This window comes from Monopterus albus, unplaced genomic scaffold (assembly GCF_001952655.1).
Source record: "Monopterus albus unplaced genomic scaffold, M_albus_1.0 scaffold23.1, whole genome shotgun sequence".
NCBI classification, from domain to species: Eukaryota; Metazoa; Chordata; class Actinopteri; order Synbranchiformes; family Synbranchidae; genus Monopterus; species Monopterus albus.
Window position 1 is genome coordinate 2,828,145 of NW_018127903.1, and position 22,267 is coordinate 2,850,411.

Genomic DNA, 22,267 nt, shown 5'->3' on the forward strand with positions numbered 1-22,267 from the left:
ATATATATACATAACTAGGCTGATGAACACCCTCATGTAAATGCAAAAGCAAATTATTTTTAAATAACAAACCACAATAAAAATACACACTGCAACAATAATCAGTATAATTTGTTTATGGATCACAGTTGTTGACATACCACTAAGCAGTGGCCTCCCTCCCCCAGTGAGTCAGAAACAAGCACAGGGAGGATTCAGTATTCAAGCCTGGACAGGAAACCTACTCCCAACATTAGCTGGAAGCTGAGCTCCAGCACACACTGTTCGATCTACTGTAGGACTACAGAGATGTAGAACAGCTAGTTTCATCGGTGGAATCCTGCACTATTCACTGCAAAGCAACACCAGGAGGGCTGAAGACAATAAACCTTTACCAACTCTAGAATAGAGACTGAAGAGTGATATGGCTGACCTGGTGCCAGGATTACTCATTTGTCTGATGGCAGTGCAGACCATTCAGCATAACGGTAAGTTTCTGAAAATTCTATACATGTTTATCAAACGGATAATTATGTTTTTAAGCCTGGAGTCAAAATTAGATCTTTATACACTTCAACTTCTTTTGGTACACAGCAACTTGTTAATGGCACGTTAACCAAACCAATGTTAGAAAACACAGGTTTAAACTTTTAAAAATGCTAAATTTTGTTAGAAATGTCTCATTTCTTTGCAACAAACAACACAAGTACTGCAACTAGTAAGTGTTCAACTGAACACTAGATGGTAACATGATTAATTTCATTTTTGGTTTTAATATAGTTTGATATGTACTTTTGTTATAAGATTAAATTTATTTAAAGCCATAAACCGCTTCTCTACCCATTTATAGGAAACAGAACTATGACCAAAACCAATACTTCAACTGGTGCCATACCAAAAACTTTCAAAGGGACGACGCGTGTACTTAATCACACAAACAAGTTGCCAGCCCTGCTCCATCCCAGCACAAACCCTTGGCTCAATGTGAATCCTGATGACCCAGTGACGGCCTACACCACAGGGATCCTTAGCACTTGGATCATACCTTTAACGTACATCCTAGCTATGCTGGTGGGTATCCCCTCCAACGCATACATTCTGGCCTTCTTCAGAGTCAGACTCAGACCAAAGTCCTTATCCATGACAGTCCTTTATCTGAATCTGGCTTTGTCGGACCTACTGCTCCTGCTGTCCCTGGCGCTGCGTGTTCACTACCACATCAACAGAAACAACTGGATATTTGGGGAAATATCCTGCAGGTTTATTACAGCCTTGTTTTATGGCAATATTTACGGTTCAACTCACACTATAGCATGCATCAGTCTGAAGCGCTACCTGGCTGTGGTCAGACCATTTCTGTACAGAAGGTTGGCTAAGACTACGCTGGCGCTGTGGATGTGCTTGGTTGTATGGTTCCTGTTTGGGGCTGCTATTCTCCCTGAGCTCCTGGTCAGGCAGAGCTACCAGGTCACCCAGCTGGGAGTCACCACCTGTCATGATGTACTTCCTCTAGAGGAGCCATCACATTTCCACCTGGTGCCATACAGGCTGATGTTGGTTTGTCTGGGCTTCATCGTGCCTTTCCTAATTTGCATCTATGCCCATGTGGCAGTTGTGTACCACCTAGGTCAGTCTGGTTGTGACTGGAAACCTTTTATCAGGGTCAGCACTCTGGTCTTTGTCATCTTTGTGGTGTGTTTCTTGCCCAGTGGCATCCTGCACATCATCCACTACATCCGCCTATTTTCCCGTGGGGACGACAGCTTGTACGGATACTACAAAGTAGCAGTTTGTCTCTGCTGCGTCCACAGTTGTCTGGATCCCTTCCTGTGTTTGCTCATTTCCAAGACTGCAGCTTCAGAACTACAATTCATCTCTCTCCGTGGGATATCTCAGAGACCAACGGGTATGACGTGAGACTGGAAGTGTGGGCATAGAAAAAAAACTTCCCCTTGCTGGACTGATGTTTTCGGAGCAGGGAAGCACAAAAAACAAAGATGTGAAAGTTAAGACTGGACACTGTGAATTTAACAGACTTCAACCTCTGTTGGGCCCAAAACAGAGTATGTACAGTATCATAAAAGATATATGCAAGTATGTTGTCAACTATAGTCTGTCCTCTATCTTGTTTTAATAAAAAAAAAGTGACTATACAGTGTTTATATTTATATAGATATTTACTCTTGCCATTCTAGTTTTTTATTACATGTAAAATATGTACATATAAGTTATAAATATTCAAGGCAAAATTAACATTCATAAAAATACAGTAATATAAAAGAGTGATGTCAAGAGGCTGCTGTGCAACTCCAGTAAAACTTATGAGAATGAGATAAAGTTATGGGATGTGGTTACCTTATTTAGCTATAAGGACTTTTGTGTATTTTGCCATTTGAAGGTGTGAGGTGCGCAAGAACAATTTTCTACACATATCCTAAATAAATTAAACTGGCAAGTCACCTGGCAGAGAAGTTGCTTGGTATGTAGCAGGACATCATGATAGTGTTTGGCTGTGCCTGAGTTCACCCCCGTCAACTTGGCTGTAGGGAGGCATAGGGCTGCGAGTGTCTGCTGGTGATCACCTGAGTTAAGCGCCTCATTGATCTCCGCTATAGCTATGATGCCTGGAGGTAGAGAACAAGAAACATTTGAAACCTGATCAGTCAGTGCATTTAACTGACTGCATGGTTTTAAAAATAAAGCTTTTCCTAGGATTCAAATGACTTAAAAGTCCTGTTAATTGAAAAAAGTTCTTTTTTTGGCAAAGGCACATGCTACAAAACATAGACCAGAAATCTACAAGACTTTCTTACGTTCATGTTCTTCCTGGACCTGAACGTTGACTGTGTCGATACACTTCTGAACATCATTCCAAGTCAGAAACTCTTGGCCTTTGGCGAGAGTCTCAACTCTCTGTCTAATAAGAGTATCAGCATACCTGAGGGAGAGTGTCATAGGAGAGTTTCAAAACAGTTCCATGACAACAAATGAGTCAGTCTTCAGTGCCCTACCCTGACAAAGCCACAGTGGAGCAAGACCAACAGTGGAGTACAGTGAGGAGGAACAAGGTTTTAATCAAATTCTCCTAAAAACATAACACTATTATTCCTGAATACAACAATTACAGCAACACCACCAAAACAAAAATCAGAAAACCTGTTGAGGTTGTCTGGGTCCATGTTGGTGAAGCCCAGAGGAGAGTCTGTTAGTTGCTCTATCACAGCCTGGGGGTCTTTGGTGTCCAGCACCTCATTCAACACTGCGACAGCTGACAGCATCTCCACAGCCACACTCAGCTCCTCATGGCTCAGTCCAGACTAATAAACATAAAGGTCTGCATCACAAGCATGATGTGACATTTAACTGCAGTATACATCTAGCACTGGCTTCCTCTTTATCTGTGTCAGTATGTGAGTCCACATGCAAGTGGACAAATTTTAAACATGATGTCTCACCCGCCCCCCTTGTAGCTGCAAACTGAAAAGCTCAGTCTGATAGAGGTTGGCAGCAGTTTGGTAGACAATTGGCAACTGAGCCTCAGGGTTCATCAGCTTCTCCACTGTCTCCAGTGCATTCCCAAGACAAATGGCTTTATTAATCGCTGCAACAGCTTCAAGCTCTGGTCAAGAAAATAATCGCAAATAGTCACAAGTCCAAAGGCATCTCGGTATGAAAATTATATTTTTTTCCCTGACAATCAAATGCTAAACTTCCTATGAAAAACCCAGATTATTTATTGTGAACTGTACCTAACAGTAATAGAAAATAAGACTTCACAGATTACATCCATGATGAGTAACAAGAGGTGCTTACTTCGTTTTTCTGCTTCAGCAAAGTCATTACAAGAGCTGACGACTTTTTGGATCTCCTCTTTGTCCGCCACCACAGCCTTCCCTCCATCCTGCAGTGCAAAGAATAGGCACCACTAAGATCCCATGATTATTCAGCATGCTTTAATGCAAGGCCATGGTGGATAAAGTGTCCAGGGGTGTCCATTCCAACTCAAGTTATTTTAGTCAATTATGCTTTTAATTTTGCCAAGTCTGTTATTAGACTTCTTCAGAACTAATGTGTTCACTGAATGAGTAGTGAAACAGCACGACAATGGCAGCTCAGAGACCTACTGTACTCTCATATGAAAGGTTTCAAATGGAAGTGGACATTACTGTTAGGACAACTAAAAAATATTATCAAAAATATGTTGAGTTTAGAAAAGCCAAAGATAATGCTATAAATGTTTCCACAGATATGTATGATTTGTTTCTAATATACACACACTTCTTTAAACAGCACTGTGGCCTGTCAGCTGTCCACACAGTCATTTTCATCTATGGCCCTCAGGCCACCCAAGTGCTGCTTTTATTAAATCTAGTTATCTAACAAGGGCTTATTGACTGCACATCACCAACAACTGCAAATAAAGGCAATTATCTGACAGCTTGAAAAGAACAGCAGAGGTTCTTTGGCCCCCTGAGGCCCTAAGTTGGCAACAACGGAGCAAACAAAATCTGACTCTGTATACCTTGGATTTATATTGGCAGTAGTTGGTAAAATGTTCCAGGTACCACTGGTGGTTTGACTCCTGAACACCAACCAGGGCCAGAGCTTCAAGCCTCAATGCCACCAGCAGAGCAGCCTCATCCTGGGTCACCACTGCCTGATTCACCTGCTTTACTGCTGCCTCAACTGGAAACAGGGAAAACCAGAACAGACATTACTGAGGGATAATGTATGTACATAATGGTATATGTATAAGGAAAACTCCTTACTATTGACTAGGTAAATGCAGCCCTGGATCTCCTGCTGAGTTAGCAGCTCCTCATAAACATCTCTTTCTTCCGTAGCAACAGAGGCACGCTAATGGAGAGTGACAAAAAAAAAAAATCAATGACATTTATTTCATATAGCATATTAATTTCAACTTGATCACATTCATTTATTGCCCCATTCATACTGATGTGGTTGCATGAAGCAATTTGATGGAAATGGATAGAGTAGCTCCTGTTTTTACAGTATTTGTAAAGAAAATGGGTCGGTGTCTGGTGAAGCACAGCTGACGCTGCAGCCTGTGGAATGTGCTGACAAGGCCTGTGGAGCGAGTCAGTGCAGGCAGCCCATTTCATCCCATACAACAGTTGTCAGTAATTGACACTACATAAACACCATATGATTCCAGTTGTAAAAAGTCTCAAATGGTTTACATTCTTCTGTTTTGTAATTTCAGTTTATTGAAAGCACTTTCACATAATTTATTGGTCAACACACACTCTTAAACCAGGCTTTGCAACCTTGTTTCCAACCTGGGTTGAACATAGATGTGACACATACAGTTAGTGGAAAGGTGCTTTAACTGGTGATGATGGCCATTCCACTTAATGTTACTGTTAGTGACATTTATGCAAGTGAATGTCTGATTAGTCTAAAAACAAGTCAACCAGAAACAGAGTGAAATAGAAACTGAAAGGGACGAGTGCACAGAGTGACAGACTATATAAACTTTGTTACAAACACAGTGAAAGTTGCACAGAGGCTAATCAAGTCTTCTTTAGAGGGAAAGTCAGTAATGAACCAAACATTATTCTACAAAGTAAAGAGGCCATTGAAACCTACAGTAAGAGGTCAGTGAGGCGTTTCTTTGGCTTCTCACCCTTCCTGAGGACTGATCCTGCTTACGAGCCTTGGCCTGGCTCAGTGTATCCTGGTAGTCTTGGGCCAGAGCTTCCTGGGTCTTCTTCAGCATTGCATTAGGGTTATTCAAGGCTCCCATTGTAACAGATGCCTGACCTTTGTCAACTGCTTCATTGATGGCAATCACGGCAGCGTGCACTAAAGATAACCATGTAAATAAACAATTAGCCAACTATGTCAGAAACCTCAATAAAAGTCTAAGATGGTCAGAGGACTTACGGGCAGCTTCATCCACTGAGAGCTCATTGGCCAGGATACCTCCAATCTTACTAAATGCTGGCATTTGAATGCCATACTTCTCCAGCTCAATCCTCATGTTACTGATCTCTTCCTCTGGAAGTCAAATGGCAGGCAAATTGTGGTGAAGATAGTAAAGGCCAAAATTAAACTGTACTACATGACTCAAGGTTTAATTTCCTTTTACAGCTTTACTCAGTTGCTTTAGCAAAATAAAAAAGTAAACAGCAAACTAAATAAACACTGACATTCCCCCAAAGTTAAATTTGGGGTAAAACTAGAAGAAAAATAAAGAGAAATAAAGAAAAAAAATCCCATTTGAGGCTTTTTCAGGACAAAAAAAAAAACTTGTTAATTTGAGTGTCCTAATCAATATTATTTGAAAGGCAGCAAGTGATATTTTGATTAACTGAAATGTTGAACGCTTCAACCATCTAAATTTCTGACAAGCTATTTAAAATTAATCATAAAACTCACTCTTCAGAGCAAATGATCCCATTCTTTGTTTTTTACGAGGCGTTGTCTGGTAAAGCAGCCACGGACTCACTGCTAGTGAGTAAAATTACACTCCACACTGAGGACTCATTCAATGAATACACTGGCAGGTGTGCACATGTCAGTATTTCAAAAGGCCCTAAAGCCTATCTTTTACTGTAAAAGCAATTATTAATAACACCACTGTTTCCTCTGCTGCTTAAATTTTGTGCAACTTCAATGTCATAGCTCAGTTTGAGGAGAAGCTGACTTCCACAAGCTTACCTGTAAAGGCCACTTTACCAAGGAGGTCCTGGATCTGCGGGGCAATGCCCAGTTTGTACAGGTACAAGCTGAAATAAACCACACCAGGGTGTAAGATTTTTACCAAAAATAAAACAACAAGAAAGCACTGAAAAGGTCAAAACCATCTGCAGATGAACAGCCTAATATCATGAAACAAACACATTCTTTTTATTTTTCCCTCCAGACTGTGATGCTGCTGATGACTACCACTCTGCCCATTCACATTTACACCAGAGGGGGGCACTGTTGGCTCAGACTACATGTGCTATCTGACAGCAGTCAACAGGCTCAGTCCACCACTGAGCAATGAATTCAACAAGCAGGTGGCTGGAAACTTCATAAAACTTTCATCTTGCCACAGGCACCTGATAAGAGGTAATGAATTAAAGAAACTTAAGGCAGATCTGGCATCAGCACAGCTCTGAGTGGAGCAGCTGTAGTAGCTGCTCATCCTGCCCTTTGATCTGTGTGTAAACATGAAATGCTCTCTGACCTTGGAACAGAGGGAGCCTTAAACAGCTATCTAAACTCTGCTTATGTTTTAACATGCACCTGGCTGATTCAGTCTGAGATACAAACAGTGTCCAATTAAAAAGCTCAGGGGTTACAGTAAATGTTCTTGCATACTGTCCTCGTCTCTAACTTTTGATGCCACCAGGGTTCTTGCCAGGGCACCCTTGCGACACAGGTCCTTGACCTCAAGGCATCTTCCCTGGATAAATAAAGGCTAAATAAACAGGCAGTCATCTGATTAGCAACTAGCTCTCTCCAGACTGTGGAACCCCTTTGTTCATCTCCATGTTTTCCCCCTTTGCTTTTGGGCAGCAAATTAACATCTCTACCACTTTGTCACAAGTGTTTTAAAATGTACTTTTACACTGTGTTCCCCTTCAATTCCCCAGAACATTGAATGTTCAGGAGCAATCGCTGTTTTGCCTCCATGTCTGCATGGGTTTTCACACCGGAAAACAGAGTATCCTCTTTGTGGTTATGGGACTTAAGCTGCACTCGCAGGAAGGAAGAACACGTGTATGCATAAGCAGGAAAGGAAGCCAATTCTCTCAGGACCTGAGCAGAGCACTACAACTGAGAAAACAATGTAAGCAGCTCACATAAGCCCTCCCTAGACCTGTGTTTGGCTGACTGGATAAAACTAGTGCCTCAGTTCATTCAGTCGGCTAAAAAAAGCAAGGACCTAAAGTTGTAATGATCAAGAGACCTGCCAGTAAAAAAAAAAACACATTTACCTTTTGTGATGAAACTGAAAGTAAACAGTTGAGCACTTCCAAAAAGCCCCTGCCTAGTTACTGTATAGGGGTTTATATATCAGCAGTGTGGCGTGTGGTTAGTGTAGTTATGATCAGTGTTCAAAATAAACTTTGAGTAACAGAGTTAAAAAAAATAAAAACTACAAATTTAATTATTAATTATGGGCTCATAATTAAAGACGTCTCAGCCAATAGGCAATTCAGTTCCTGAGAATGTGAATTTACAGAATATTGCACCAATAACTATACAGTCACATGCATGGTGCTGTATAGCCCTGACCTACTTCACTTAAATGATAAAAAGGTCCATGTTTGACAAGAAGCGCTCTCATTGCCTTTCCAAAGCAGAATTGACATTTTCCAGTTCCCGTTTCATATCACTTACTAAGTACTGTTTCTGCTCTTGATATCTGCACGGTCAATTTAAAGTTTTAAACACGCTTTAACAGTGAATTGAATGTGAAAGTGTCTCAAAACCTGCAACAGGTAGTGTAGACTAGAAGGTTGAAGTTATTACATAAAAAAGACCATGCCCACACACCACCGGGGAATAAAAAAAATCTCAACATAAGCAGTTTCGTATATTTGACATTCTACATACGAGCTGTCCCCATATAGTTGAGTATTTTAAATTACACTGGAAGCTGTTAGCAAACTAGAATATGAGCAGATGACAGGTGCACACGTGTAGGTCGACATTTACAGAGGAACACAATGCTTGCTGAATTTAATTTGCCCAATAGGTCATAGTTTGATTCCAACTGCCCAACACCAGCACTAAGGCCATCTATAAAATTAAATTAGCAGTTTACTCCACTGGTTTTCATTTCTTTCTTAGAAATGGAATCACAGGTGCGGCACCTACAGGAAACAGTGGTACCATGTAATTGTAAAAACAAAACAAAGACTTCAGAAATGAGTGAGCAATTTTGCTGTGAGAGCAAGAAATGGAGTAGAGCGGTAATGAAAAATCACAGTGTGTTTTTGCAGTTGTACCTCAGTGCATGTATGCAGTATACCACCTTGGGCATGTTCTTGCGATCATACACATCTGTCGTTTCAGGATAGAATATCTGAAAGTAGAAACCACAACAGGTTGTTAGTCTTTCTTTTTTTTAATCACCCTTTATTCTGGTGCAGCCAAACAGGAACACACTACCCACTGCAATGCTCCTTCACATTTTAACCTGTGGACACATGAGAAGTTGCGAGGGCTGGACACAGTAACAGAAACACATGAAAACTATAAGGCAATCCCAGATCAAAGCAGTGCCTTCAATGCTAGCTTTGTGAAACTCTTCATTTTCAACACCTACCTAAAATACAGAGCGCTACAAGCTTCACGAAGGTACGTTTTACTGCAGTACTTTTGCATTGGACTCGATTATACTGCATTTTACAAGTGCTCATGCTGTTGCTCTGCCCCTGTTATCACTGGTCATGGTACATATTCGACTGTCCCATCTGTCAAGCATCTCAGATATTTAGCTAAAGTCAGGAACTTTGCCTAATCTTTACTAACAAATATGTCACAGTTTAAGGTGGAAAAAGTTCCAGGCCCCCTCTTGCCCTTTTAAAATGCTTTTTAACTATGTCACACCTGTCATGGCATCATTGATGTACTCAAAAACACAGGGAAAAAGCTTATACAAGTTAACATTATCAGACTGACTAGCTCTCAGACCCATTCAAAGCAACCCTCTGATTAAATTACTACAAAAAGTGATCCCAACGGGCAGTACAGCGATAAGCAGGTATCAACTTTACCTCATTTTCATTTCCAGGGTGCACCTCAGTGAAGTCTTTTGTGTCATCTCATAAATGATGTAATGAGGTTAATACAGTGCTTATGTCTGTATGTGTATGAGGACTGTCACACTCTCATTACAATGTGTCAGTGTTTACATTCTTAGAGATATATGGAATGTTTATGTGCATCATGTCACAGAGAGGGATATTAATGCCAAATTCTAGCGAAGCCTGATGGCACAGAACTGTGCAGTTCAAGTATTTAAACAGAGAAAAGCAGATGGTCTTTTCACTATGTGAATACAAGTCACATTAGCTGATTTAATAACTGTTCTAATTTTAGACCTTACTACCGAATTTTCACATTCTTGTTTTCCTGCTGTAGCCGGAGCAGCTTCTTCCATCAAATGGAAAAGTTGTACTGTCGTCACTGGATGGATTCTGCCCAAGGACAGATTTGAAATTCATTCTACAGCTGTTTTACGATTGATTATACCCTGTCCTGGTTTTGGACTGCAGCTGCAGCCCTAAGCCAATTAACATGCATAAAAGCCAGTGCCTCCTAATTCCACAGTTTATGGTGCAAAGCACAACTCCCTGGATGATTTGTTTAGCTTCTGCATCATACGCTTACAGCACAGGGGTTTGCATGACAGCTATAAAATCACTGAAGTGGTGAAACAACATGTCAAGAAAAGAAAAAAAGCACACAAACACTTCACTAAAGCATTATGCTGCAAAGAAACAAAATCTACTGTAAATAAACAACTCAACAACTTCAAATAAAGAAGTTATAAGTCATGCTGCTGTGGTGAACTACTCCACTAACTTAACTGTACACTGCACAGGAACCGCTCACTGAACTGTCAGCTGCAGAAATTCTCCAAAGACTCGTCTCCGTCATCTTCATGAGGATGACAGGGAGTGCAAACGACTGATTCAGGACTTTGTGGACTGATGTCTGAAGTCCCATTGACCCAGTGCAGGTGTTGGGGAAACAGGAGGATGTTAGCTAAGCTAGCATCCCTGCTGAAGAAGGACTCCCACCCCATGCATGAGACTGACAGCACTGGGCAGCTCCATCAGTGACAGACTGCTTCACCCCAAGTGCATGATGGAGCGTTATCACAGGTCCTTCCTTCCTGCTGCTGCTGCTGTCAGGCTGCACAACCAGCATTGCTGCCAGTAGACAGACCCATGTGCAACTATATGTAAATATTAGTTTTACTTTTTATTATTGTATTTAATATTGATATCTTGTCTGTTACTTTTTCTGCTTTTACCACTGAGTGCCTTGTTTCTAACCCCTTGCTGCTGTAGCCTTGTGAATTTCCCTGCTGTGGGACTAATAAAGGTTCATCTTATCTTAACTTTATGTCAGGCCATGTCCTCAGTCCTGTCCTTGTATTTCAGATACTTCCAGTACTTTTAACTAAATGTTACAAAGATAAAACAGGATCTTTCTTATTGAGCAAATAGAATATCAGCTTGTAAGTTTTAACTCATCTGCACATGGGGCACTGCCTTTAACAAATACTTGCATGTCTACAGGTGTGACCCTTACCTTGGGGAGGCCCACCGACTCCATGGCTCTGAGCCACTGCACTGTGTTGTCGGTGTGTCTGAAGTGCAGCCCTTTGCTCTGGAAATGAGAAAAATGGGCACAGGCAGGTATGTAGAAATGATAATACGGCAATGCAAAGAAGTTGTTGGAAATTTTTCCGCTGCATGAAAAATGCTGATATGTATGAAATGCACTGATAACACTACGTTACAAAAAAGCAGTTATTCATCTATGGCCTTAAAACACATGCAACAGCTGAGCTGGTCTAAAAACCTCATGCTGACTCCTTATTTGGCATCTAACAGCCTAATCAGGTTTGATTAAAATTGGTCAGAAATAAAATATTGCTCATTTTGTAGTTTTCTCTTTTAGCATAGCTGCAGGTGAGAATGAAACCTGCCGTGTTTTTCTCTTTCCTGTTTAAAACTGTGTCAGCTGTCAAGAAGTGCCTGAAAGATCTGGAAATAGTCTTCCTGACCATTATGATGCAAGCCAGTTAGGAATGCAAATGTATTTCAACTATGACCTCTCCCAAAGGAGGACAACAGATGTAGCTGAAACACAAAAGAGTGCAGCTTTACCTTATAACGGGACTGATCTCGGTCATAGATCCTTTTCTCAGACACCATTTTGGGGGCAAAAAAGTTGGCAAGTTTGCCAAGATAGACGCCGTTCCTCAGTCCCTCCTCCAGTTCTATGGTAGAGGGCAAGTCCTCTTCTAGGCAGGCCTCTATCCACCTGGACATATACAGATTCTGATCTTAGAGCAGGCAGAGGATTTTCATCAACCGCAGGACAAAACCACTATAAATGCAAGTCTAAGTAAACACGTTCAAGACTTAATGTGAAAGCTGAGGAGTGGACAACATTTCAGACTACTGCTCTACAAGCTAAGAAACTGCACTCATTAGAAAGTACAGTTATTAAACATTTCACTACCATGCTTGGGTTACATTCTGAGGGTAAGCAGCTGACTAGTCTGTTTATCCTGCCACCTGAGATCTAGAGTGTAGTGCAAAGTTAAGTATGCCCGCACGTAGTCAGCAAGTCAATATTGGATTTTCCTTCACATGATGTCCTTCCTGATCCAAGCAAAAACTAAAAGACACTGGAAAAAGAACATAAATCGTAAGCAGAATGATACAATAGGGAAAAATCCCCCCCTCTCTCTCCTTCTCTCTGTGGAAAAATGATGACTGCAGCACCTTTTCATTAATTTCTTTGGGATCGGCTCAACTGTAGATACATTTTGTTGGCTGGAAACTAAGTCAGGGAATGAAAGCAGAGGACTGTGTAACATAACAGGAGAATTCAGCTTTGACCTCAAACCACACAGCATTTGTACACCACCACCAGTGTCATGGCTGCAGTGTCAAACAGAGCAACAAAGTAGTGTGTCAGCCTGAGAGAACTGGGCACTGTTACAGGCAGCACCCACACTGAGGCCAGCATGCTTTAGGATGGGGGATGTGGACACTTCTGCAGTTTGAGCTTTGACACCTAGGCTTTCTTGTCAAGCAACAATGTGAGGTTACAGAGGTAAACAGTGAGTAAAATAGTCTACTACTCATCACTGATCAAGGTTTATGAGTGTCAGTCATATTAGACAATTATGTGCGATCATGAAACAAAAAGCGAATCATTCCACTGGATGACCAGAGATGTCTGTAAAATGTAAGCACTAAATATATTCAGAATACTTGGTTTGTTAAAATAACAATGACTTTCTAAGTGATGTCATTTCCCTTTGAAAAGTTGCAGAGTGGCTTCTGCGCTGCAGTGTTTGCCAGAGATATTAGGAAAAACCCATTCCAAAGTACTAGTGAATGATTTGCGAGCACAGTGAAAGTAGGTCTGAAAATCTGTTACACATTATCTTACCGCCTGGAAGTGACACTCTAGGACAACTACGCATACACCCCTGTCCTGGTGGCTACACACCAAAAAAAAAATTTAAAGATTTATGTGGATTTATGTGCAAGTTATCTTGTTACCCTTCATCCTAAATTGATCCTTTGACCTTTGCATGCATGCTCATGTTTCATTTCTGGGTTTTAGTCATACCAGTGGCTCCTGCCCTCCTAAAGCAATAAAGCCTTCCCTCCCACATATGTGCCCACAGATACCTTGTTTAGGTTAATTAAGACCGTGTGGGTGCTCAAAGGATCAGGCTTGCCAAAATACATGTCAGCACATTAAAGCCAACCACAACAAACTTTGCACTGTCAACAAACCCAGTGGTGTGTGTCAGTTAGGCCCCTTGAGGATTAAAGCATCCATGTAACCAATATTGTCCGCTGACTTCAGAGATCAGGCAAAAAGAAGAGCTCTGCCGTACTTCAGTGTTTTGTAAACTGCCACATTTTCTCTATTCAAGTACTTGTGGTGTGGTAAAGTTACAACATGAGCTAAGCTACATCTTCCTGCAGAATAATTTTGTGATAAGCCATTTCTCCCCACACCTGGTACCAGAGCTCTCCACGCTCTATCAGAGATCTGAATCTGGGGGCTGGTACCTAGGGGTGATTTTAATAATAACAGCCATAGACTGTACATGCAGATGATATGTAAGATTATAGAAAAAAACAGTTTGGTGGGAAGATAAATGAACATCCTGCTTGTGTATCAGAGCTCTCCTGTGAAATTTCACTTCCTGTACTTCAACAATGCAGCGAGAACACATCTCCTGAAGCAGGACAAGGACAAGCTCCTGTTTACAACCCCCTAAAGCAGGCCTTCCTGTCATTGTCTCTCTGGGATCTAGGACCAAAGTCACAGCTCAACACATTATCAGTAACCTTTGTTTTCTTCTACAGTATTTCTGTCCACCCAGAGCGTCTTCTTGCGTCATGTAGCTTAGTCATGCTGGTCATGAGTTTGTTTATCTAAACTGAGAAAGATAAAAAAATAAGATAGAAATGTAAACCACCACTTGTTTACACTGCAGTGAGGGTACAAAGTCTTGCTCCAGAAACCTGTGTGTCGTTTGTAGAAGGGTGTGTCTATCAACTGACAGCACCAGCAGAGTAAAGTTAAAAATCTAGGGAACGTTGAGCAACAAAGCATGTGAGCAAGACACTGTATAAAGATTTCTGGTTTGTGCCAATTAAATATGGAAGTTCATATGTGCCACGAACCAGCAGCAAATCATCCAGCCAGAATGAGTGTTGCATCTGCCATGAGGCTGACCTAATGTCGTTAGGCACATGCTGTCACAGTGAGGACATGTTCATCAAGCCTGCTAGCTAATTATCTGTTCATGCCACCCGACTCAGTGCAGCAGATAATGGGCCCAGGTTTAAACCAAGAGCAACGGGTTGTTTTTGACTTAATAACTTGGATAACATTATTAGTAACACTTGGGCTTTTCCCACTAGAACAAGTCACAGCACTAAAATACTAATGTTGCATCCAAAACTGTGATATCTACAAATTAAAGAATCATTTTGCTGTATCGTAAAATCTGACATCCCCTATACAACCTAATCAGTTAATCCAGTGTTGTTCTACCAATAGTTACACATCTCAGACTTTAAAGCACATCACTTTTGTACATGTAGTGTGGTCATTTGGCTACAGAACAGCGGGGGAGAGGCTCAGGTTCATTTCAGGCTTCACTTGGTGAAACACCCAGGGAGTCGCTTCTGGGCTGTTTCAGGTGTTCTGGAGCTGTGGATTAAACGGTTTCTTCAAAGATCATATCAAAAGTGGACTCCGTGGTCTCCTCGTTTCAGTGACTGCTGACTCCTGACCCCAGAGAACAGAACCTAATCCCGTGCTCTCTGCGGATGATGGCTTCATGTGACTGGCCCCACACACAGCGTCCAAGTAGAAGCCTGGTTATTGTAGCGCCACCAGGCTACCGGATATTACACTGGATTTAAGCATAAACAATCCATCCCAGGAACTAATTTCGGTGTGACTGGGTGGGGTTGTCTCAAAATCAGCATGCTAAAACTGGCGTGATCACACTTCCTGTTCAGATGGGTTCCTTTGTGAAGAAGACAGGAAGTGGTTTCGTTTTAACTTTGCTCTGGCACCTGACAGGAAACTGTGACTTCAGATTTGTCTTTAGAATAATATACTTAAATTAAAATCTGAGCAAGCTATCAGGAACAAAACCTACTAAGAAAAGTGTCAACAAAGCTTTTTCTATTTCAGCACCAGTGAGGTGCAGTGGAAAGAGAGCTGCTCTTTCCACTAAGTCAGCACCTACCCATCGTGATCGCACATCTTCCTTCTCGTGAATGTTTACAGTACCAGGTCATCAGGTCATGCCCACAAACACTGTTTAATCACACACTGATAGGTTCCCTTATCTATCATACAGTAGTTCCTCACTTTGATCACTTAATGTCCCAGCCACTCCCTGTTTTGATATCTGCGTGATGATGCTCAATAAACACACAAGCTAATAATAAATAACCGCCACATAGTCAAAGATTAAACAAACCTAATTCCTGTCCTGAAAGCACACCCCATAATACAAGCTCAGAGTTGTGAAAAAGTAAACAACAAACGAAAGCATGTGCTGTTAAGATCCTCTTATCATGAAGGTTTTTCCTTCCATCCCTTCCCTCCTGCCCCGTTGCCAGCTCTTCACATCTCCTCCCATCTTACTGTTTGGCCTCCTCTAGGTGACACAGGTACTCGTAGGCGATGTTCTGTCGTCTCCTCTCGTCCATCTCCTCCGCCGACAGCCTCTCGTCATCCTGGATGGCTGGAAAAAACACATTTAAAATGTCAGCGTCATACTCGCATAAATATTCCATGGCGTGTTGTGTTTTCTTGTTAAACCTGATTACACACAAAGCAGGTCTGAGTAAAATTATTATCATAATATCTTTGTTATTTGATATTTACAGTGTATTTGACATAGTATGGTAAATGTAAAGAAAAAAATCACATTAAAAATGTTCAGAATATGACACAAAGTCAGCACAGCCCTCATTTGAGGCCTGCATCCTAAATTTAGTTTTTCATCAGTTCCAGCACTTTATTAAGATGATCAGCCAGTGCAGCGTCCAGATCCATATTACCTGCATTAGTCCTTCACAATTCCTAAACATGACACAGTTTATTTATTTAACAGGCTATTTCAGGCACTGAAAGATCAAACACTGCATTACAGTGTAAGCTGAGGTACCTGAAATACAAAGTTATTTGCTGATGCCCGGTAGGACGTTTAAGATCGCTGTAGTGTTAACATGAATGGTACTGGTAGTGTACAGCAGGCCAATTCACTTTAGTATGGAGATTTCATTCAAATGAATTTTGATACTGTAGGATCATCTTACCAAAGGCTGCACATAACAATCAAAATACCAAGACTAAGAAGACATTTCCTGATAGAGGAGGTTTATTTTATTTGCTGGGAGCTTGATTACCCCTCAGACTGCACTTGTCGCATGCTCCACTGAACCCCGTTATGAGGGCCGTGTCACAGTGGCGTCAGCGGGGTGCTGACAAGTCACTTCTGCTTCCAGTTGACCTTTACCTGGAGTTTAATGAGCTCTTCTCCCCCAACACGCCTTACCTGGCTCTAATCCAATCAAGTCTCTTTATTTCAGGCTGAGTGAAGGGTGAATCTCTGACTTGGGGGCTCAGCGTAGGAAAGTGGACTAAGCACCCTACCCAGAGTTTGACTATACACGGGCAGCTGAGTTTTCACATGGCATAGTTAGTATGCTTTTTTATGGTTCTTTATTAGGCTGTAAGACGTGAAATAAGCCAAACAATGTGTGAAAACCACACATTGTATACGCACAAGTGTAAGCAAACACCAGTGAGTCAGTGTTCTGGCCACTGGTACCACTGATTGTCTTAAACAAAGTAATTTCATTAACCAGGAGGAGAATAAAAATCTAGAACAGCCAGTTTAAACCATCCTTCATAACTGAAAGCAGTTCAGCTGTTTACAATATCCAAATTCATCACAACTGTACACCTGTAAATCTTAGTCCACTTAGTGCTGTAATGTTTTTGCAGCATTTTATGTCTCCAAATATTCAAAAGTGCAGTGCAGAGTCCAAAATAATACTCTGTGGGACATTACATGCAAGTTTCTGTGGGTCTAGCCTGAATATTTTAAACTTCCCCATCGCTCTCTGCTAATCTCTAAGCCACCTGCACAGACATCCGTTCACTATGTCTCAGCAGAGGGTTGACTCTCATGTGAGGCGAGATGCAAGCCAAACACTGTCCACTCGAACATGTGGATGTCTGTGCAGGCTGTTGTTTGTGCTGCATTATGCAGAGGAGTTTTTTTATTTTATTTATTTAGCTTAGCTTCAAAGACACTGGTGGACAAAATAATAGAAACTCCAGTCTGTAGAATGCAAGCCACATTGCTAAACATTATCAGCACAAAGGGAATTTGTTTTTGTTTTTTAAAAAACAGCAGGACCTTTGTACTAAATCGTAGCCCAGCTCCGCAGCTGCTATGGATGTAAATGTGTATGTAAACTCATGGGGCAGAGCAGCCCCACTGCAGTCATTACACACTACCGCTATTGACTCACTCATACACTTCCTGCACCCTTGTTATATTTAACCCTCAGGATGAGTTTGCTGCCTTTGTGTGTCATCGGACCTACAGACCTGAGTTACAGGCTGTATGATTATGACTCATGCTTTTGTTTCACTGAAGGGTTATCCCGCCTAACCTTCTGGGAGGCTGAGGGGGAGCTACAAATCAAGACGGACTTTGCTTTTAGACCATTCCTGTTCAGAGGCAAATCCTTAAACTAAGGTTAGTGTGAAATTAATTTCAGGGACTCACTTTGCTTTGGTCCCATAAAATTCATATACTGTAGGGGGAACTTGGGACAGCTTTGGACTGTTTCACACAGATATGGAGCACAAATAAAAACAGCTTGATGGTTCCTAAAGCTGCCCTATACTATCTCTGTCTTTGCAACAAAGGATCAATAAGCTATGGTGGTCTGCCTGCAGAACGGGACGGAGCTGGTCAGTGAAATGTAATGGGCCAAATCAGAGGCAAAAAGACTGCATTGATGACATAATTGATTGGTGCACTTTCTCAGAGTTGCACTTTGCCCCACAGATGTTTGCATGTGACCAGATACCTACAGTAAGAATGTGCAGAGGTCAGGTGTTTTCTTTCAGTTCCCTCAGTTACATTCTTGACAGTGTCAGTTATAGATTTTCAAGCAGCAAAACCCCATGTTAATATTTAACCTGTGAGAAAAATACTTGCTTAAACAGGCTGATAGGCTGGCTGCCACCATTAAGTAAACAGATTTTGTTTTTAATCTTTGCGGTGCATTTGGGGTCACTTTGAAAAGGCGACCAGGCTACAGATCAAAATGTCCAGAGGTCAGCCCCCCGAGTCTTAACATCTTTAGCTTGGACCCTGAACTTTATAACTTTAATTTAATAACCAGGGTATGAAACTTTTAATGACTGTTGTCCACCTCTGACCATATTACATTTCTACTTCTCCCATATTTTCAATGCCACACCCATTGAAGGTATGGTGCTGCCCAGGTGCAGCTGACCCACCTGTTGCCCATCAAACATCCCTGTGATGGCGCCTCTCGCTAGCTTAATCCTCAACTCCGTGGTAGCTTAAAAACAGCCAGAAAAGATGCTTCTGTACTTACTTCCATAGCGTGGCTTTGGTAAAGATGCAGTTTCTTCATGGTACATCCTGCCTCGTTTCCTCTACTTGTGAACTCGTCTGAACTGGAAATAACTTAAAAGCTAACTTTACAGCAACCAGCCAACAAGGTGCCGCTCCTCTCAGAATATACTGATATGAATAAAATTACCGGTCTAGCCAACTGGGGAAAAAATGCAAAAAACGGGGCACAAGTCTTCAGACGTTTCATGAAGCTCCAGCTGTCACTTGCAGCACATAACCCCCATGGTGTTTTACTTCACTCCTGATCACACTGCTCCCAGCCCTCGCGGTTTCAGCTCCGCTCCGAAATGAAGTCATTGACAGGGCAGGAGACGGAGCTTTAACAGTTTGCGCCCCCTGGTGGCCAAAAGGCGACCCGTGCTGCATTCACTGCCACTGGGAAAAGGGTAAATACCGTTACACAGATGGACCGGCTCACTCATTTCACTGCACTGTGGCTGTGTAACTTTATTCACCTGTTCTGTTTTATTCATTGCAGTGCTGGGAAGTAATTAGTACATTTGCTCAAATACTGTTCTTAAGTGCAGTTTTGAGGTATTTGTAGGTCTATATTTGCCCTTTCTGCTACTTCGACTTTCCAGAATCAATCAAATGAAATTCAGTTTAATCATACAACGTTATTGATTCCTGGCGGCAAATTCACAAGCTACCGGGCAGTAATTCAAATTAGAAAAATATAAGGTAGTTACAGTTACAGTAGGTCTACCTTTATCAGCTGCAGCATTAAAGTGACGAACACAGTAATGCATCAGTAATTCTAATTCAATACATGAATATGAAGTGTGCCATTCTGCAAATTATTTTTTGTACTATACATATATTTTGATACTAATACTTTTGTGCTGTAACATTTTGAATGCAGGACTTTTACTTTGTAACAGTTTTTACAGTGTACTTTATCGAAGTAAACACTACTTCTTCCATCACAGTTTCAGTGTTGGCTTATTTCTATCATCTGTTTTATTCTCTCTCTTTTAAATTTTATTTATGTGTATTTTTATACAGCGTTTCTTTATAGTTTGTCTTTTTTATGCCTTACATAATGTAGTTGTTCTTGAAAGGCGCAGAAATTTTGCATCTCTTAATAGACCTCAGTAGGAACTTATTTTTCACTGAAGACCCTTTTCCTTCCAAAAATAATGCAAAAATATATAGTAATACATCATAAACTGAGAATAACCCCACATCCTCTTGTGATAAATTATCATCAAAAAATAGGCTATGCTTTTTAATTGGCCCAAATGTCATTTGCATGCATTTATTATACAAACACTGGAAACCAGGGGAGAAAATCGAACAAGTTTAAACATATTGTACGTTATTGTACAAAAATCTTCTTAACATCAAAGTAAATGTTGTGTATTTCTGAACAAGTGCATGTATCAAGGAACTCATATTAAACGTATTACTTAATTTTAACCGCTAGGGGGCAGCATTACTTTGCGAACATGACTGAAGCAACCATAAGGGGCACAGTCACATACACTACGTGTCTCTACATGTGCTGTACTTATGCTTAGCTATACTGAGAGGTGCTTCCGAAACAGTTAGAGAACAGATAAACTACTGATTTCAGTAGTATATGATACAGTTCAAAAGCACACAAACTACGGCATCCAAAGTGATCTCATCTCAGTAAAAGTGTTTCAACCAAAGCACATTACAACCTTCACACAGGTGGGATGCATTGCAGAGCTGTTTTATATTCCACCATTTTATATTTGTTACACCTCAATAGTTTAAGAAAGTCCTGTTTAATAAACTGACAGCTAAGTTAATTTTGCACATTTAGAGTCTGTAGTCCCCATAAGAACATACCTATGAACCAAATGCAGATAAACTACTTGAACCAAGGGGAAGCTGTGCACCGCAAGACAGTGTTGGCATCATCTCTCCACAAGGGTGTATTTGTTAGAAAATAATAAAAAAGCAGCACCCAGGCTTGATACAAACGTCTACAGGTAAGTGCAATCATGTCATATATTAAACAAATATGAAGATTAATTTTATTCTCAGGCTTGAAATACAGATTGTGAAATAAAAACACAACATAATTTGCAAGAGAACATGACTTTTATTATATGTTCAAAAGCAGCAAGCCTTTCCCTGCCTTTCCATTTGCTAATATTATTCACAGGGCAAATATTTCTTCACATACATACATATTTGTGGACCTCTGATTATACAACTCAGTCACCCTATGACTGGCATGCCCTACACACCAATATGCACAACTTTAGTCTCCACATACATTTGATTTCCTCCATAAAATAGATGAACAGAATGTACATACAAGAGTGATACATTCACATTTTTCCTCAACCAAAATCTGAATATTGCCATCATTTTCTGCCAGAAATAATTACAGTAAGAAAACAAAGTTGAGCACAAAAAAACATAAGTTTTCTTACATACATGCAAGTGAGTACACACACATACACACACACACAATAGCAGGCGAATGAGGCACTAAAAGCCAGGAACAGACAGTATTGTTTGGACAAAGCAGGAGACACATGAGTCCAGCAAGGCTCTTATATATATTTAATCCAGAAATTCACCAATATCAGCTTTGATATGTACACAATATTTAGGCTACACTCATGCCCCCATACACAGGCCCACACATACATATCTCATCTCTAGAGCTCTCTTATCCACATACACAGGCATACACACACACACACACACACACACACACACACATACATATAAGCAATACCCAAAAATTACCTGAAACATAACAGGCAATAGTATTTCTCACCAGTTACAGCAGGTCAATCTGCCAGTGATTAAGGTTTTAAGTTCTGCTGTTATTCTTCGGCCAAAGTCATATCAGTGCATTTAGTTAGAATTTGTATGCCATGTTTCAAAAAATATTTAAATCACATGATCAAAAAATATCTGTTGTGCAGTAGCAGCACACTTCCTTATGAATTTCCAAAGTAAACAAGTTAGGTTTATTGCAGACATACAGTACCACTCTGGAAGCCTATGAGGGATTTTGTTGTTTTGTTTCTTTCCTTTTTTAATGTAGCTTCAAGAGAGCCGACTGCAGAGCAAGGGCAAGCTATCTACGCTGCAGTCACAAATATCACAAAGACAGAGGAAAGCAGGAGAACACAGGCTGTTAGCCACAGAAACTAAAATCCACAGGAAGGCGAGACTGAAAGCAAATCAATTATTGTGTTATATATATCTATGTGAAAAATGTCATACCATTTTAGAGGTGTTTTAATGCTTATATAATAGCAATATTACTTTATTATCAGTATTTTTATCTTATTTATTCTCTTATTATCCTTATCTTTAGCAGTGTGCATTGAAGGTTCAAAC

General features: G+C 40.8%; 2 protein-coding genes across 2 annotated transcripts in view; one reads left to right on the forward strand and one right to left on the reverse strand.

The window, feature by feature from the left end:
* The window catches only part of iqgap2 (IQ motif containing GTPase activating protein 2), a 33,533-nt gene extending 14,288 nt beyond the window's left edge, over positions 1 to 19,245 (reverse strand). Inside the window, exons 1-15 of the mRNA XM_020594317.1 lie at positions 18,891 to 19,245; positions 15,886 to 15,985; positions 11,847 to 12,003; positions 11,266 to 11,343; positions 8,949 to 9,025; positions 6,664 to 6,731; positions 5,887 to 6,000; positions 5,627 to 5,805; positions 4,749 to 4,836; positions 4,502 to 4,665; positions 3,793 to 3,880; positions 3,435 to 3,598; positions 3,136 to 3,296; positions 2,793 to 2,917; positions 2,440 to 2,603 (exon numbers count right to left, since the gene is read on the reverse strand). Coding sequence (XP_020449973.1) covers positions 2,440 to 2,603; positions 2,793 to 2,917; positions 3,136 to 3,296; positions 3,435 to 3,598; positions 3,793 to 3,880; positions 4,502 to 4,665; positions 4,749 to 4,836; positions 5,627 to 5,805; positions 5,887 to 6,000; positions 6,664 to 6,731; positions 8,949 to 9,025; positions 11,266 to 11,343; positions 11,847 to 12,003; positions 15,886 to 15,985; positions 18,891 to 18,936 — 1,773 coding nt within the window. The 5' untranslated portion in view covers positions 18,937 to 19,245. The remainder of the gene's footprint in view (positions 1 to 2,439; positions 2,604 to 2,792; positions 2,918 to 3,135; positions 3,297 to 3,434; positions 3,599 to 3,792; positions 3,881 to 4,501; positions 4,666 to 4,748; positions 4,837 to 5,626; positions 5,806 to 5,886; positions 6,001 to 6,663; positions 6,732 to 8,948; positions 9,026 to 11,265; positions 11,344 to 11,846; positions 12,004 to 15,885; positions 15,986 to 18,890) is intronic.
* f2rl2 (coagulation factor II (thrombin) receptor-like 2) lies at positions 195 to 2,029 on the forward strand. The gene is made up of 2 exons (XM_020594321.1): positions 195 to 467; positions 830 to 2,029. The coding sequence occupies exons 1-2, from the start codon at positions 404 to 406 to the stop codon at positions 1,894 to 1,896; spliced, it is 1,131 nt and encodes a 376-aa protein (XP_020449977.1). The 5' UTR covers positions 195 to 403; the 3' UTR covers positions 1,897 to 2,029.
* Positions 19,246 to 22,267: the final 3,022 nt, after the last annotated feature.